Source organism: Bombus pascuorum, chromosome 9, assembly GCF_905332965.1.
Source record: "Bombus pascuorum chromosome 9, iyBomPasc1.1, whole genome shotgun sequence".
In the NCBI taxonomy this organism is placed as follows: domain Eukaryota; kingdom Metazoa; phylum Arthropoda; class Insecta; order Hymenoptera; family Apidae; genus Bombus; species Bombus pascuorum.
The window spans coordinates 1,174,559-1,191,958 of NC_083496.1; the positions used below are offsets into that span (position 1 = coordinate 1,174,559).

Here is a 17,400-nt window from a genome sequence, read left to right on the forward strand (position 1 = left end):
GTAACATACGTGTGAACAAAGTACTCAATGTGTTCGTTTAATTTACGGAGAAAATAGACGTATCGATTAGACGCATAAAATGCAGAACGAAGGGCGTGAAACTAAGAACGAAAATAGAGTTCTGGTACGTTTAACAAGAAAAGAATCAAAGACGAGCGAAACCGGAGAGGCTCACAGCCGTGTAATCGAATCCTTAGTAGCGAAATCTTAAATCCTAGTCCTTTATCTCGTTTCCAGTTTCCGCGAACTGTGCATGACCACCCGTTATATACTTAATGAACGTGACTCACATCTCTTTAGTTATGACGAGAGTAGGGGAATAATTCTAGACAATAAAGCTGTTTAATGATGCCACTCTACGGAAGTTTAAACCACGCGCTTGGAATAACGCGCGTTTTTGCGACCTTAGCGATTCCAACTTGTTCTAACATTTATCGTAACCAATTTTATATCCCAATTGTACTCGAAATTTAATTATCGTCGTTGCGTCTTTCGTACAATCTATACGCTCGAATAGGTTAAACGATTTAAAAGTATAGGAGTAAAGATCGTTCTTTCGAAAAACAAATAGTACATATTCTCTGAACAAGATACGACACATAAGAGGGAAAATATTTGTCGTCCCGAGAAAATATTATTGCCAGTGTTTGAAGAGAAAGTCGGATTTTGAATTACGCCGTTCCTGCGCGGTAGATCCTCGATGTTGTGCAGTCAGCGATCAATAAACGTGCACGGAGGAATGGAAAGCTATCTCTCGAGCCAGTCATTTTCCTCCTAACATTTTAGGTATAAAAATAAACGCCACGATCGATGTAAATCATTTTTAAACGACGCGAACGAGCTTCTTCGAAAATTCGACGATAAGTACAGATTCTCCGAACTGGGGTCCACGAGAGATGTTTTTTCGAGGCAAGTTTATCGGTGACAAAAACGAAAAAAACGCGGGGTCGATTGTATCAAACGAATGTGTTTAATTCTCTCGTATTTACATCGGTTCGAGTCTCGAAGGCGTCGACGCGCTTTCATAGCAACCGAACCGAGACAAAGACTCGGCTTCAACGATTATTCAGAAATCATGACTCAAGTCCACGTATGTATGTAGACGCTGTATCTATGTTTGTACAGTTTTTTTCGCAAGTATGCATGCAGCTGCGTGACAGAAAAAACAAGCGTATCGCAGGGCAACCGAGATCATTGTATCGTTTAACTAATGTACCTGACTTATGCATACTTTGACAACTAGTGCATGATATCTGCATCTGCATCTGCATCTGCATTGCCGACCAATTAAATCGAAGCTCAAGAGGCAAAACCCGTGCGTCGAAACCGAAGATTAGCAGTACGCTCGAGTAAAGAAATGTCTTCTTTATTGCCTCGTATCCTTGAATTAATCCTCGTAATTTTATCAATCGTAGTCTTCGGGTAAAATTTATGAAACCTGCTGCTCGAAGAGCACCGAAATCTGTTATTCGTCGCGGTATGTATAAAGTACACATTTGGTGTTTGTCAATGTCGATAACTCGAGCAAATTCTGGTGAACGAATTCGATGATTATTTCGATCATTAAACAATGTTACGTGCGAAGCAGAGACGCGTGCCGTTGCACATTCTCTTGGCGAAATTTTTGATCGTAGGCATATGTACCTACTTACACGGTTCCGTACCAAGCAACGATATATATATATATCTATATTCTCAAGAGTCTTTCACGGCTGACAGATTCGGTGATAACGCGTTATTAAAGCGAGCTACTCGATGCACTGCGCAAGAAGAGGCCAATTACACGAGGAAACGTTTCTTCGTTGCTTTTATTGGCATTAAAGAAACATCGGTGAACAGCCATCTTTGTTGGCACTTTACGAGATAACAAGAACAATTAATAGATTAATTGAAACAACGCGAGGCTCGATATGCTACGATAATATAGGAAAACCTAAATAAGTAAATAAGTAAAAGAGAAATAAAAAAGGGGAAAAATAGATTTTTATCCTTTTATTTATCCCTTTATCGGGCTAACTCAAGCCGGGCAATTGGCATTTCTTTCGAAATATATCGCGAAATTGTGTGTAAACGAAAGAAGCATGGCGTGCGAGGCGCGATTTTTCGCTGACAATGAGAAAACCTTGCGGCCACTAACGCACACACCGACGGCTTTCATTAAAGGAAGGGCACGCAATCTCGGGTTCTTTCGAGTCGTCTGGTACCTCTTGAGATAACGTGACATTACGGTCAGCCGTGCGAGCAGTATGCGCGCGAACGTCGGAGAACGCGCATCTTCGTTCTTCTTTTCTTGTCGTTCTTCGCTTCCTCGCTCGTCGGACCATAGTTCCATCAACACATCCTTCGTTGCGCAGTGATATTCTTTTCATCGTCGTTCAATCGGTTTATAAAAATGCAGCTACGTGCCCGATCGTGATATATCGATCGATATATCGGTGTCGAACTTGCCAACTATAGATCGTAAGTTTCTAGTCGCACGGTTTATTCCGTTTTTGTCTTTGCGTTCATTCTTCTCCTCCTGCATCGCGTACCTCGTAATTTTGTCGCAAAGCAACATACGTAATCGTGAACGTTTGTTTTTGATAAAAAGAATGCGGGAAATTGCGTCGAAGGAAAGTATGCGCGGTGCAAAGAACACCGTTTGACAGCATTCAACATCCACCAGCGCGAAACAGGAAAAGTGAAAGGACTTCATAGACTTCCCGTAGAGGCAATGCGGCAGGTGATGCTGCCATTCGTACGTGTAACCGTAAAATTACGTCCGACGTGCTTTCTTGACCGACAATCGTGCTCTTGGAAAACGTTGCCTCTTACCACAGTCTCGTGGTATATCTGCGCGTACAGAAATCGATCCTAGTCCAGATCCATGGACAAAGGCGTCAATCGATCATCGTTCCTTTATCGATCGACCAACGTAAATGGTGAAACGATAGCAGCAAGGTGATCAATCGAATCGCAAGTGGCATATACGCACGGAAAAGTGCAACGATCTACGTGACCGTCGACCCGCTGCGTCGACGCTTGCATGACACGACACGTTTCAAATTATCATTTCGCTCTTCCTCGATATGCCGCGTCCGTCGTCGTTGTCGGGTTCACGGGACGCGAAGCTTGAATTAAAAATAGTCGGGCTTGGTGTAAAAACGCCAACGAAATCTTTGGTATTGCCATAAAACAGCGAGGACGTCCACGGGACAGATTTTGCAGTGCGTGGTAGATAAAGCGTTCGCGAGAAGGAAGGCGTCATCGTCGTTTCTAACTCGTAAACGGTAGCCGAATTCCTCCAAATATTTGTACATCGTCATACAGTTTTCTTACAGTTAGATACTTTGAAACAGCGATAAGCAAGACCGTAACGAGATAAGAAATAACGTTGGACTAATCGCGATCTATAACGATCGAGGACTTCCGTAACGACCACGCGAATGACTCGAAAGCTTTCCGATTCCGGTGGTCGTTAACCTAAGCCATTTATCGAAAGATCGGATTTTCTAGAATGACGCGGCCCGCAGTGACATTAACGATCGTCCTCACGAGCAACAGTCGCTCGTGCATTCCAACGAATCGACTTTGAAATGTTTGCGGGAGATCTAGCTGGCTCCCACCGAGTCTAACAACACGTGTCCTCGTAGTCTCGCGTTGGAACGTTGAACGCGTAAGTAAATACGATGCGTTTCTTTGTTTCTCGGTTTCGAATCAAGCTGGCATAAACAAAGCAACACGGCGGAAATTCGTTGGACGGTTGCATCTGTGTGACGGGCAACGGTGTCAGTAACGATGATAGGGACCAATTGGACGGTGACGTAATATATCACAGAAATAACGTTTAAAATTCGAGGAGTGGTCATCGCGACAACGGCGGCTCGTCCGATTACAATTGACATCGGTATTGCGTTTCATCGATTCACGCTGATCGACGCGCTACGAAACTGCCTCGAACCGGCACGATATGTATTTTCCTGGCCGATCGTTTATTATCGAGAACGTCCGTAAGAGAAACGTTAGACTCGCCGAACCGACTGACTTCACAATTACCGGTAACTTGATTCGGGATTCGTCGGACGTAACACGTTTATCATTTCCCGGTAAGTTCGCGTGGCGGCTCGGAAAGCACCTTATCTTTCCATACCGGGTACTTCGAGATTCGTGGAATCGAGATTAGTCACGAATACATTTTGACAGAGCCGGCTATTTCTAACGCGCCTTGTGGCCGCAGGGGGTGCGACCGATATGCGTATTTTTAGAAAACGATGTTATTAACCCTCTACCGTTTGAGTACGCTTCGATAGGAATACCCTTTCACGTTGCGATACGCATAGATCGATATCGTTCGTTCTTTGATCAACGATCTCTCGAATATACCTGTGATATATCATCGATGAATTTCGAGTCTCGCGGGATATAAGCGTGAAATTTCGTACAGTGTTATAAGCATTCGGTACAAGGTCGATCAACGAAACGGAAAAGCAAGGCTCTCACGAAAGCAAATATATCGTCTGTTCGCAGAGGCGACATGAATAAAACGGAACTGAACATCGTCTTGAACAGCGAGCCAGCGAGGACATCCTCGAGTGTAATTCATTCGCACATTCCGGTGCCGAGGATATCGAATGCAATTAAAGCCCAAGAAAGGTGTCCCCCATCCCGCAGGGGGTCCTTCGAAAAGCTGTCGCACAGAGGAGTGTCGGTGGCTGCTCAAAGGGCGTCCTTCGAGAAGCTCGACGCTTCCGTTCAGCAGCAACGATCGAGGAACAATAATTTGTCGAGCTCGAGCATCGAGATGCGCAACTCGGAGACTGAGAAACTTGCTTTCCACGCTACTACTAACTGCAAGACGAACGAGCTGGTCGGTGTCGCGAAATTGAACAGGAGCAATAGCCTGGAGAGCAAGTGGAAGAGCAAATACGAGGAATCGGAGAAGAGGAGGAAATTGTTGCTACAGAAGAGCGAGGCCGGTAATTAATAATTAGTAATAAGTTTCGCGGCGTAATGAGCGTTTGTATGGGCCGCCTAAAGTCGTTAGAGAACTTTATTATGATTCCATTAGTCATCATTAACGAAGTGACGAAACACGGCTTCTTCCCTCCGCTTGCGAACATCAATTCGATTAAACAGTTGGGATAGGAGGTTGGTAAATATGGAACGGCGCCGGTCGTAGTTACAACTTTCCTTTCGTACATCTTTCGGGAACTTTTTATTCTTTTTTCTTTTTTTTTTTTCTATTTTTTTCAACACGTGCTTCGTATAGATATTTCTCGTTGCGATCTTATTTCTCAATTTTACGCGATCAATTTCCAACAGCAAGTTCGATTCTTCGAATCGATTAATCTGTTATTGCAAGAAAGATCAAGGTGTAATGGACTTACGTAAAATAAGAGCAAGGCACGATACGTATAGCGAGAGGGAAGTGGCTGATGCATGGTTGTAGTTCATGGCCAATCATCCGACAATCATACAACTTAAACGTTGTTCGGTCGTGATTCACTCGTGCACGCGAAACGAATTCTATGACGTTTCTTAGTCATTGGCCATACGCGATGAAATTATAGATTAATCGGAATAAAATATCACCTGAGTATCGTGACGTCTGCATCTGCGAGTACATTTGCAATTAATCTATTAAAGTTTTAATAAACGTTTTTTATCGCAGCAAGCAAGGAACATGCCGACTTGGAGAAGAAATATCAACAACTACAGAGACAAAATAGCACTTTGCAGTCGCAAGTCCAAGAAAAAGAACAGAGACTTCAAAAGTTGCGAACAGGTAGTTGTTTATACATTCCACAAACCTTTTCCGACGTTCGTTGTTCTTATTTAACGAATTCCTTCATTTTCTTACAGTTTCCGAAGCGGTATGCAAAGAGTACGAACAACTGAAGCATCAATACGAAACTGAGACAGGCGCTATGCATAAAGCCATGCAACAAGCATCGCAGGTAAATCTAAAACAATCCATTTCGCTTTTATAATTGTAGATGCCGTGATACAGAGCTCGTGTATTTTATTCTTCGGTATAATCTTTATTATTACGCTTAATATCGCGTAAGAGGAAAGATCTGTTTCCAAGGTTGTAACTGGGCAGGCAATTCTATGCATAATTTATCGTATAAATTAAAATCGCTTTCAGTGGTACAGACAAAATCGCGAACTGAAGAGAAGGTCGCAGATCATCGCACAAAAATTGTTGCAATCGAATCCGGAAGGCTCTCTAGACCTTGAGATAGCGGACGAAGTTGACTCGAATTTCGAAGATCTTGATCAGTTGAGAGAAACGGTGAAAGGTATAAACAGAGATTAGTAGCTTACAATTTCACCGTTAATTATGCAAGTTACTTATAAGAGCGGGTAATTTGCAGAATTAAGTAAAGAGATAGCGAGACTTCAGACGGAGCTGCATTCCGCGCGTCTTCAAGAGTTTGAAGCTCAAGAACAAGTGACGCATTTGACCACGCAGTTGGACGAGGAGAGAACTCTCAGACGAAAATGTAATTGGAAATATCTGTACGATTCTTCAACGTTCGTGTAATAATATATAATAATGAAATTTTCCAATTAGGTGAAGAGAAGGTGAACGAGATGAAGGTGCAAAAAGAAAACATGGAGAGGGTGACGAAGATGGTTGCAGAGGAAGTGCAGGCGTTGAAAGCTCAATGCGATCGCGAGAGAGAAAACGCGAAGATTATGAAGATAGAGGCCGAAAGGGTAAGATGCCTTTAAAATGGCTGTGTTTCAAGGCAGTCGCAAGACGAACAATTTAAATGTCATTGTTAGCGTCACGTCTTCCGTAGAGGTATGCCACCGGTATGCATGCCAAGCTTGGGTACCATGTTCTAGTTTCGGGTTTTCGTACTTATAAAGAGAGCGACGTTTTTCTAATTAAATTCTTAGCAATGGTTCGATGTCATTATACTCCGTGGCACTTGTAGGACGATAAGAATGTCCTAGAAGGATCTGGCCACGTAGTGGGAAAGATGATGAGCCGTCTGGCGAAAGGACCGAGTCGAACGGCTCTTGAGGGAGAAGAATTACGCGTAAAAATTTATAACAGGCATTCTGTATCGTACTTTTAACAGGTACAAAAGGAAAGAAACGTGCTGGCTCATCAGAGCGCACTGCTGATGGCTGAAGTTGGCGATGACCCTAATGGAAGATTATTAACCGTTCTACAAGAGGTGGAGTCTTTGAAGAGATTATTGGAGGAAGAGCAACAGAACCATGCTTCTCACATACAGATGCTGGAGGAGAAGTTGGAGGAGAAAGAGTCGAACGTGGAGTTCGAAATAGTAGAGGAAAAGTTAAAGCTGGCCGAGTCAGAGTTGGAAGTCGTAACGCAAAGGGCAGAAAGGGCGGAAAAGTCGGTGGAAACTCTGGAAGGAATGGTTCAAACTTTGAAGGCGAAGATCAGTGAGCTGGAAGAAAAGCTTTCCAGGCCACCACCACCCCCTTTACCTCCACCTCCGCCGCCGCCGATGTTCAACAACGGTGGACAATCGTCGATAAAATTGCTGACGAAAGAAAAAATTAATTCGGAACGAAACGCGGTGACTGACATGGAGAACATGCTTGGAATCACGAAAAAAACACCGACGGTTGCGCAACAGCCTGGTAATTATGTTTTAGATTTTGCAGGTGGTTGAGCAACTGTGCTAATATCGTGCGTTATCTTTATTTTTTAATCGTTCCAGCTATCGACGACATTATCAACCAAATAAAAGGTGGACGTTTCACGTTGAAGCAAACGGATGTAAGTTTATGCAATCGTGGACATTATTTTTCTATACGTAAATTACGTTTCTCAAGTGAAACGATTCGTTGCAGAAACAAAGGGAAGAGGAGAGAAAAAGACGACAGGAAGCGGAAAGCGCGCCGCCCGCTGTCTCGGAAATGTTAAATATTTTGGGTACCATGAGAAGAAGAGCCAAGCCGATAAAGCAATCGTTGAAATCAACAGACTCATCCACATAAAAGTAGATGCTGTCGGTAATATGCGAAAGATTTGTACGCCTCAGGCACGAGTTACGTGCCATTGTTCGGACATTAATCGCGACGAATATTTTTTTAAACAAAGATCTGTTCTACAAGAATGTTTATATTATTTATTTAGATGGAAAATAAATTTTCTACCACTAAACGTAGTTGACTACATTGACGGTCCATGAAAGATCTAACTATTCATGTACTTTTAGGTATAAAGAGAATGAACGACAGATGGTTAACAGGGCAAGTGACAGGAGACAGTTTGCAGTAAGCAGTACGAAAAGGTGTATTATAAAAAGCTGATTACATGTAAAACATAGTAGTTCGTTGTACAATAGATTGTCAAAGAAACCAACTTTCGAAAGCGCATACCTTCCTTTGTTACACGAAAGGAAGGTGTTTGTTCTTTCTTTTTCTTAGGAATATGAGACGAATTAACGTTAGTCCTTCAAATTGATTAAGGTACTTCACTTTTTATTCTGTCGATAATTGATTGTAATCTGAAAGCTTCGAAGAGAAGCACTCTCCTGTAAGGTGTCATTTCATTGTCAGACTCGGTCCATGTTCCAGATACAGCACTGTCCGATTCTTTCTCGACTGAAAATTCAAAGCTTATCGTTGCTTCCTGCGCAAAAATTTCTTCCTCCGGATTGCTCCATATAATAGCCGGTTCACACGTATTATCTTTCTTTTTACTTTTTGGTTTTTTAACTAGTTCCGGTCTTTTTGTCTTATAGAATTTACAGATTAATATATAATATGAAAAATTGAAGGGCATCTTCTTGTTATTTGCCTTTTTTATATCGGACATTAAATTTTCCAAAAGTGGCACGGATATCTGTGCTGGAATATTAACAAATCTTTCGTTGATCAATAAACCTAATACTTCCGTCTCGTTTTCAAGAAGATTTTTTATCATAGCGTCTACTGTGTCCGTCGCATGTTCCTTTGCCATTTGCGTCAGTAATTCTCTGAGTTGTTGTATACAAGGATAACTCTGAAACAAACCAACTTGCGCATCACCGAATGTCTTTTGTACCAATTAAACGACATTATATACAATATACTTACCTGTTTAGAAGATAAATTAATTACTGTAGTAATACCAAACACGTCGTTGACATCGGTATCTTCGTCGTCCGATTCCTCTAAATCCGCCGATTGTTTGACAACCGAACCTACGTAGTTTTCACGGATTATTAAATCTGCCAGACCACCTAAATCAACATGAGCTTTCAAAAACAATTGTTGTAGTAAGGTCTTAATGCCATGATAATCCGGATCCACTGGATATCTTCCTTCGAAGTCTACTTGAATTTCCATTCCCTAAATATAAAAAGAATTTTATACTTTAACGTTTATTTATATTTAATATTTTGTAGTACGACATATTAATCGTGAAATACGAAATTTAAAAAATATACTTAACTTGATTACAGAATACAATTCGAAATAAATTCACATTTTCTTTGATTATAAGTAATTTTTATCACAAATTAAAGATGTCTTTGTCATTAACCCCTTAACCTGCGAGGTTGTGTTAGAGACGTAGTACGTCGATCGGGCCGAACATAAACAACACGTGTAAGGGACGTGGTACGTCGATAGGACCAAACATCAACAAGACGCGTGAGGAACATGGTACATCGATGTTATTGAATTGTTATTTACTTCAAGATAATAAATCTTTCTTGTTCGATCAATCGGTAGTAATTACTTATCAAACATCTTGCAAAATAAAATTAGTTGTACGCATGCATTTATATATCAAAAGAGATGTGCGATTTGCACGACTTCGAACGCTCAGCCAAACTGTCAAACGACTTGACGCGAGAACGATCGTGTCATTGCTTATGACACACGCTATTGGAACATAAATCGTAAGACAAGGGGTTAACAATTTACAACACTGTATTTGCTTAACAATGATCCCATAGAATTGGCACTCTGTTGGTTATGACAGTTATACGAATGATTTTCGCAATAGCTAAAGATTATACGCGTACTTAATTATTACGTTTCATTTTCGACGAATGTCAATTGTCTCAAAGACAGCTTTCAAATAAATGTGAATCAACGACCGCGTGCTCGAAAGTAGGGTTAAGACCGACTAATCACATTTTATACTGATTTTTTTCACTCAAATTCCTTACCTCTTCTTCCAGCGGTTCCTTCTCGTTATCCTCGCTACTTGACGAACTTTGATCATCTTCCCTGGAAAGTGGGAAAACTCGCTGGTCACGTTTTTTGGTCGGAGCAGCCATTGTCACGGACTGAGGAGCTGTTCTGCCGTTCTGCTGTACACCACGTGATATTTATATATACCGTAGTATCAACGCAATTGTTTTTAATTTTCAAGAATGCTAAGATCTCGGTAATTACTCGTTCGAGTACGATACTTATATTTTTACTACTTATATTTTTTAATAAAGAAACAACCATAAATATTCCTTTTTATTTTTTAACAAATATAAGTTAGGTATTCGAGTTTTACATACAATTATTTCAAATATAAAACAGTAAAAATATTTGTTTAGTATCTAGCAAGAATTATGACCGATAACATTACAATATTAATCGCATAAAATAATTATATCGCATTTAAGTCTTAATTGGTTCAAATTTCAGTTACTTTGAACGTTGGTCGACAGATGTCGCCAAATACATACTTTTGTCGTCGCGCGGCTCCAGTGATCAGTCACAGCTCATTTAACGCGCGAGTGTGTCGTATGCGGTGTAGCGTTAATTTTACAAGACTTTTTTGCACAAAAAGGAAATGTGTTCGAGGCGAGAAAGAAGGTAAGCGAATTTGACGAGCCATGTTATTTATGGCAAAAAGACACGAATGAAGTTAAGAAACAAAAAGTAAAAGGACGTGTTTCGTGACTCTATACCGAAGGTCGTAAATTTCGTATCCACCGCTGTGGAAAGTGTCGTCATTCGTCATGCGCTTGAAACGTACCGCGCAAGCGAACTGTTTTTTTAAATAAAAACTTTGCTATTCAGCTACTCGTTACTCCAAAACGTAATCGTTAGAAAGGATAATGCGCGTAACGCTACTCGAGAAAGTTACCTTGAATTCGGTACTCGTTCGATAGGTTTCGATATAACGGGAGGGAAAAATTTGAACTTGGAGTCACATACTCGTGTGCAGTGAGGCGAAGACGCGTCCGTTGTCGGCACTGCAAGCCAAAATTCGATTAAAGTTCTCGCGCATGGGCCGAAGGAAATCCTGTTTTCTCAAATTTCCCGGAGTCTGTCAGGTGGCACCACGGCGTTCACCGGTCCGGGTACATCGCATCGAACAATACGGAGCAGTGCGATCGCTTTTTTAGGTTATAAAAACACGTAGCCTTATAACGTATATCCCCGAGTTATAGAGTAAAATATTCGCGCAAAAAGCAGAGCCGACGGTGGCTCTCTTTTGTCGTGCTCCCCCGTGAATATTTCGTGAGTGCTTTGAGCTGTGGCGGGCGGTGAGATGGCTGTCTCTCTTTCTCTCTTCTAGTACCTGTATTTCTATATATCTATCTCTGTTTCTTTCTCTTTATCTGGTGTTTTTATAGATGTTCGGCTGAATAGATGTTCTCGAACAGTGTACCACGTACATCCCCCCTTCGCGATTGTACCTCGTGATACGCATACAACGTGTGTCTATATCGTGTATCGATGTACACAATGCTCCCGATGCATCAACGATTAGTTCGATTATCAGCTACGTAACCGGAAGTAAATAGTTTCAGCGAACTTTTACGCGACCCGAAGGAACTACGAACCTTGTCTTACACTCCATCTTAACTTCTAATCTTTCTTTTTATGTTTTCTATCGATTTTTATTCCTAACGAAATAGCATCTTTTTTCTTTTTTTTTAAATAACGAATATAATCTTTTCGTAAAAAGAAAGACACATAAGGAAGAACGAGTAATTTAATAGTTGGTTTCGTACGAACTATATTTCGATAAACGCGACTAAAAATTTGCTACAAATAATTGATCGCATCTCTGAACAACAACATATGTTTCGGCTAATCTTTTCACGACTATGTTTAACGTAAGCTATAGGTTCTAAAGGCAGTAAATAACTTTTTTACTATCCGCGAAAGATGCATAGAGTAAAAAGTCTCCTAACTAAGGAAAACGTCAGCCTTTCCTTCTCTCGTAAGTCTCGTTGAAACTATTTAACAAGCTGAAATTGAGCTGCTCCTGGCCACCGAGCCACTCTCTATATATACATACATACGTGTACACGACTGCAATGTTTTTCATTTTTTGGCTGCTCGGTGTCTTTTCTTTAGCGCTGTTCCATAGCATATAGCTGTCTCACCTGCCTTGATCTGTACCACCTGTGCGTTTCGTTTTTATCCTATGCTTCCTCTCGCGAGATGCGTCCCAACGCAAGTTTCTCGACTACCGGAAACCGCGTCGTTTCTTTACATTCTGCTGATCCAGTCGAATCGTTTCATCGTGTCGTTGCACGATGAGATACGAGACGATGGAAGGACCGTATCGAAAGTGAACTGTTCCAGGTATACGCGCGATGTGGACGCGAGATCTCGTCGAACGGAGGCGATCGAACGCGATTGCCGATTAATTGCGCCGTCCCTCCCCTCTTCTCTAATTCGATAGCCTACTACCGATAACGCGCAAACCAGCGTGGCTCGTTTGATCGCGAACACGAGAGAAAGCGAGCACGCGTTTCACGGTTAACAGGCACAGGCCATGGATGATGTTATAATTTTGGATCTCGTTAGCTTCGGGGGATTTGGTTTATTGATTTCTCCTCGCCGTTTTCTTCTAGACGGCCTTCGAGGTGACGCGTCTATCCGACTTTGTCCTTGTTCAAACGTTTGTTACGAGACGAGCGTTCTCGTTCGGTGGAAATTTCAAAGACGCGCTATCAATAGGCGAATTTGGAAAATTTGCGTAACACCGCGAGATCCGTAAGAGTCACGGTAGGATCCTTATTACGCGGTAAACGCGTACGTACCGTGGTATACGAATTCGTCAAACGTTTCCTTAAACGTAATTTCCGTATTTCGCATTCGCTGTTTTGCAAATTATCTTGGAGATCGAGTTGTACGAGTACCGCGTTACACGGAGTCCTACCGTAATCGTTTATTGATTTTATGCGATTTGGAATTTCGCGTTGCCCTAGACCGTTCCATACTATCGCGCTCTGTTTGTCGCGCCGGTCTGTACAACGCAATTTTGGATGTTTTCGTTTGAACATGCATATTTCAGCACGATACACACGTAGATCGTGTTTTTATTCATCGAAACGTTTATTGTATCGCTCGTAATATGACGATAATAATAATAATCATTATTATACGAATAGAAAGGATCACGTATCGGCATCGAGAGCAAAGTGATCGCGTCTGTTAAACGTACGGAGTAGTTGGCGCGATTTGGACGCAAGGCGTTCCTGTTTTTTCGCCGCTGGTGGGAATTACAGAGCGAAACGAACGAAATTAAGCCATATGGTTATATCGCAGGGATGTGCTCGGCCCGATGCGCCGCGCAACTGGTTGATTTATCGGTGCTTTCGCGTAGCGAAAACTAGCAAGAAGGCCGAATTGAATTACGCTGCGTGCACAAATTGCTTTATTCAAATGCAATTTAAGGGTCGCGCGTCTTTCGCAGACTGCAAAGGAGAGTTTAAAGAGGCTGTTGTGTTAGGTATCGTTCTCACATACCGTATATCGTCCTATTTATCGATCCGCTCGTATACTTTTCCCCTCCATTTTTTCAACAACCATCTTCGACAATAATTTTCGATCGGTCGAATGATTTCTCCAATTCTACAGCGCAGTAACCTCGATTCAATTGGAATCCTGAATTGAAAAAGAAATCACGATCGAACCACGTTTTACGTAACGCGCGACGTAAATTTGCAGAAAATGAGGCTGGGTTAATCAACTTTGGTCGACGCTGCGTCAAAGCGTTTGAGGTCCTTTCCTGCTTGACCTTTCGAAACGGCAACGTAGGTGGACATTAACATCGTATCTTGGCTCGACGTACTCCCGACGTCGACGCTTCTTCCTGCTCCTCTTCTTCCCCTTTCGATGGCAAGAATGCTCCAAGCTGATTACATTGCAGCGCGTCGAAAGTTCAGAGAACGTCGGAATATCGGACGCGCCTGGGTCAAGCTTCCTCCTTCTATCGAACGGAATTTTTCTGCCAGTGGAACAAGCTGTCCGTCGAAGGGATACGTATAAATTCTATCGAACGTTTTCCATCGTTGTCTCGGGTTGCGCGAATCGCCAGAGATTTGTCATCCTCGTTTCTGACCCTTGGCCGAAGCCAAATGGTTAAGAAACCAGCCTAACAAGCATCGAGTCGCTACGTTTTCCTTTCTACTCTTTCCAAATTTGGTGGTTCCAAACTGTTCGAAGGTTCGGACGATAGTTACGATTCGCTTGCGACGGGAAACTCTGGTAAATTCTTTTAATTTTATTCTATTTGTACGCCGTTTCGATTCGGACGATGCCGAAGAAAGCAAAGCGGCCAAAGCAAATAGTATCTTTGACTTTGACCGATTTGAACGATATCATTGAGAATATCAAGCCAACCAAAATACCTTCGGTTACGCTCCTATACTCCCTATAGGGAAGATTCGCATGATAAAAGCTTCTTAGAGTAACTAAGATTCTTAGGATTCAACGGGAAACGAAAGCTGCCGCGTCTCGAATATCGTGCAACTTTTCTCCGAATCTCGCTGACAAGTACTTGGCGATATTATTCGCTTACATCATCGTGGAAAGTTTGTTTATTCGTGACGGCGCTGATTATTCGAGTAACGATTTAGCGCAGCCATTCGAAGCGATCCGGAATGATCGTCTATCCGCGATGGACAAAGACGGTTGTCCTTTTGTTTCTTAAATTTCTCGTTGGCGAAAAGAATAACGAAGAGTATAGCGTATAGAAGAGGATAGCGGATGATTAATTGTACGTTAGAGTTCTGCTTTATCCGGTTTCTAAAGCTTTCGCGGCGGATTGCTAATATTACGTTACGTCGGTTGGCGTGGTGACGTGGCAGGATCTTTATCTGCTCCGGTCCGGTTTTTCCGGTTTCACCCTCGCGGCTTAAACGTCGTTTCCGGTTGCATCGTTGGCAGTCGGTTCGACCGGCGTTCGAATTGAAGTCGACTCGGTGCATTATTATTCATGAAGCGTTTGCCAGTGAGCGCGAGTAAGAAGAGTAAACACGAACGTTTCGAATGTATTTCCGGGTGCGATAAGAAAAGAAGAATAGAAGAGAATAGAGGAGAAGAGAGCCACGGTGATATTTACGATGAAAATTACGACGGCATCGTGTTGCACGATCGTTGGTCGTTATATCGGAGCCGCGACGAAAATCGTTAATCAAACTGTTCTCGAAATGGAACGACCGGGTCTAATAACTCGCTCGCAAGACAGAATAGGCTGCACGGTGAATGGAAGTAAGGCGTCGTATTACGGCAATGTTCCGAAAGAGAAATCTTCCTTATAACGTTGGATTGTTATGCGAGGAAGGCTCGAGCTGTATAATGCCATTGTATCGTCAGGATAATAGGGCTATTAAATTTGCTATGTGAATATCGTCGAACGATAAAAATATCCGTGATCGCTTATTAAAGTTCTCTCGGTTCTCGTTCGTTCGGCCTATGCTATACGTTGGTTCGCGTATCGTCGAAGGAATTCTTCCTTGCAAATGTTCGCCCATAGGAAAAGCAACGAAACGGAAAGAGAAAAAGATTTCTAGCGAGCCGTTAACAAGACGGAAAGACAAGGTTACTCGTTGGACAAAGTCGATCGTTAGGATTATTCCGGCAAGCGAAGAGCGTCCATGGTCGTGTTCGAACGACGACGAAAGAGTATAGCAGGACCATTGCTGCTGATACACCGGAACTAATTTGATAGCGTTTTGGGTCAGCCAGGGTCGTACGGGAAAGGAAAGAGCCCCTGAAGGTTGCGTCCTACTTCCAACGTCGTGATGCTTGGGTGGGAGTGCAACAGAAAGCAACGGGTAGGATAAGGACTGGGTGGATCTAGGGGTGGGAGAGGGAAAAAACTCTACCGCGAGAGAAAACCGAATCAATAAACCTACGATCTCGCCTCCAGCCTGCTGCCTCCTGCCTTGCACCTACTTATGTAACTAGGCGAGCAGTTACGACCCTTCGAACTGCATGCTTGCATTAATGGGCCGACCAAGTACTGCGAATTACCTTGCCGTTCGGATAATTAATTAGCCACAGCGATCTTTTCGCTTTGGACGTTGATGCGACGATAAATAACCGAACGATTCTCGCCTCTCTATCATCCTTATTTCTATATTTCTATATATATTTCTTCCGTTTCTTCGTTCGTAACGTTCGTAACGTTCGACGTTTCCAAGCCGCTTGCAGAGGAATTTTGATTTTCGTAGAAAGATAGATTTCGATTTTCAGCTTCTCGGGAATTTTGTACAAAATTTTACATAGAATCGAGATAGATTCAACCAAGGTATAAAAAGTTTCGCGATCAAAGTAGGCGGATTTAAGCCGACGATCGATTTCGTATCGCTCCCTCTAACGTTAGATGAGGGTGCGTTTAGCCTGCGGCTGCGATCGAATTGTATGTTTGACGAGTGACAATTAGGGGAATATATCTTTAGAAAAGTAGATTTTATCGTGGCAATGATCGAACACGGATAATTGTGTTCCTTGGTGCGCAAGACGACGGTCGGAACATTCGGAATTTATTGGAAAATTCGATCGACGCTATTCGACACCGACGTGACTTCATTTTCTGGCCAACAGTTGACAGAGTATAATTCTCGCGAAGAGATAGACACCGTGGCAATTGTTACTCGTCTTTGTTTCTCCAGACATTGTTCTCTCATTACGACAGGATGTCACGAGGTTTCAATTTCCGCGGTACATTTAAATCCTTCTACTTCTCCCGATAGCTTGTTAGCTTTAGTTCTCGCCCGCGGCTCCAGCAATTACCCGACCGGTTCGAATTATTTTCTAACGATAAGACAAATACGTAATAAATATCTAACGGGGATCGTTTTAAACCGTGTCAATTAGCATAGCGCGACGATAAATTTTTTTTTTCAAACAAAGAGAGAACGACTATGAAAAGGGACGTACGATGATGAAAAGAAATTCGTTTCTATCGTGCACCTGTCGTACTTTTATTTTATTTTTTTATTTTTAATAACAGGGGTTCGTTCGAACGAGTCCCTGGTTTTGCAAAATTGTCCGGACATCTTAATTGCGAGAAGAACGCGCTCATTTATGATAAACTGAGAGAAAAGAAAAGGGAACGGAATACAAGGCCGTGGCACAATGCTGTCTGCCTTGAATTTTGATTGGAATGCCCATTGTCTTCCATTTAATTATCTGTTTAATGCTGACCGTCACCTCTTCCGCTCGTCCTTCGTACGTACATGTTCC

At 42.3% G+C, this 17,400-nt stretch overlaps 3 protein-coding genes across 4 annotated transcripts in view; 2 read left to right on the forward strand and 1 right to left on the reverse strand.

The window, feature by feature from the left end:
- Positions 1–2,212: 2,212 nt before the first annotated feature.
- On the forward strand, positions 2,213–8,131 carry LOC132910381 (shootin-1). Its single transcript, XM_060966043.1, has 11 exons — positions 2,213–2,460; positions 2,591–2,940; positions 4,507–4,955; positions 5,651–5,764; positions 5,842–5,936; positions 6,128–6,281; positions 6,357–6,485; positions 6,557–6,702; positions 7,074–7,605; positions 7,686–7,744; positions 7,819–8,131. Exons 2-11 carry the CDS (start codon positions 2,867–2,869, stop codon positions 7,963–7,965), a joined length of 1,899 nt encoding a protein of 632 aa, XP_060822026.1. The 5' UTR covers positions 2,213–2,460; positions 2,591–2,866; the 3' UTR covers positions 7,966–8,131.
- A 107-nt stretch (positions 8,132–8,238) lies between these two features.
- On the reverse strand, positions 8,239–10,271 carry LOC132910388 (protein BCCIP homolog). The gene is made up of 3 exons (XM_060966055.1): positions 10,131–10,271; positions 9,049–9,303; positions 8,239–8,974 (listed from the first exon to the last, which is right to left on the reverse strand). The coding sequence occupies exons 1-3, from the start codon at positions 10,239–10,241 to the stop codon at positions 8,435–8,437; spliced, it is 906 nt and encodes a 301-aa protein (XP_060822038.1). The 5' UTR covers positions 10,242–10,271; the 3' UTR covers positions 8,239–8,434.
- A 391-nt stretch (positions 10,272–10,662) lies between these two features.
- Positions 10,663–17,400, forward strand: part of LOC132910380 (protein Skeletor, isoforms B/C) — a 55,171-nt gene continuing 48,433 nt past the window's right edge. The window contains exon 1 of one of the 2 annotated variants that reach the window (XM_060966040.1): positions 10,663–10,776. The gene's annotated coding sequence lies outside the window, so the exon portion shown is untranslated. Of the gene's footprint in view, positions 10,777–11,225; positions 11,313–17,400 lie in introns of those variants that run through there. The other variant, XM_060966038.1, reaches the window with a different exon arrangement.

Coding starts and splice junctions, on each gene's coding strand:
- LOC132910381 (XM_060966043.1), top strand. CDS start 2,867: ATGGACAAAGGCGTCAATCGATCATCGTTCCTTTATCGATCGACCAAC. Junction 2,941..4,506: donor GGTGAAACGATAGCAGCAAG/GTGATCAATCGA, acceptor GTCTGTTCGCAG/AGGCGACATGAATAAAACGG. Junction 5,937..6,127: donor CCATGCAACAAGCATCGCAG/GTAAATCTAAAA, acceptor AATCGCTTTCAG/TGGTACAGACAAAATCGCGA.
- LOC132910388 (XM_060966055.1), bottom strand. CDS start 10,241: ATGGCTGCTCCGACCAAAAAACGTGACCAGCGAGTTTTCCCACTTTCC. Junction 9,304..10,130: donor AGGAACCGCTGGAAGAAGAG/GTAAGGAATTTG, acceptor TTTTATATTTAG/GGAATGGAAATTCAAGTAGA. Junction 8,975..9,048: donor TTAATTTATCTTCTAAACAG/GTAAGTATATTG, acceptor GGTTTGTTTCAG/AGTTATCCTTGTATACAACA.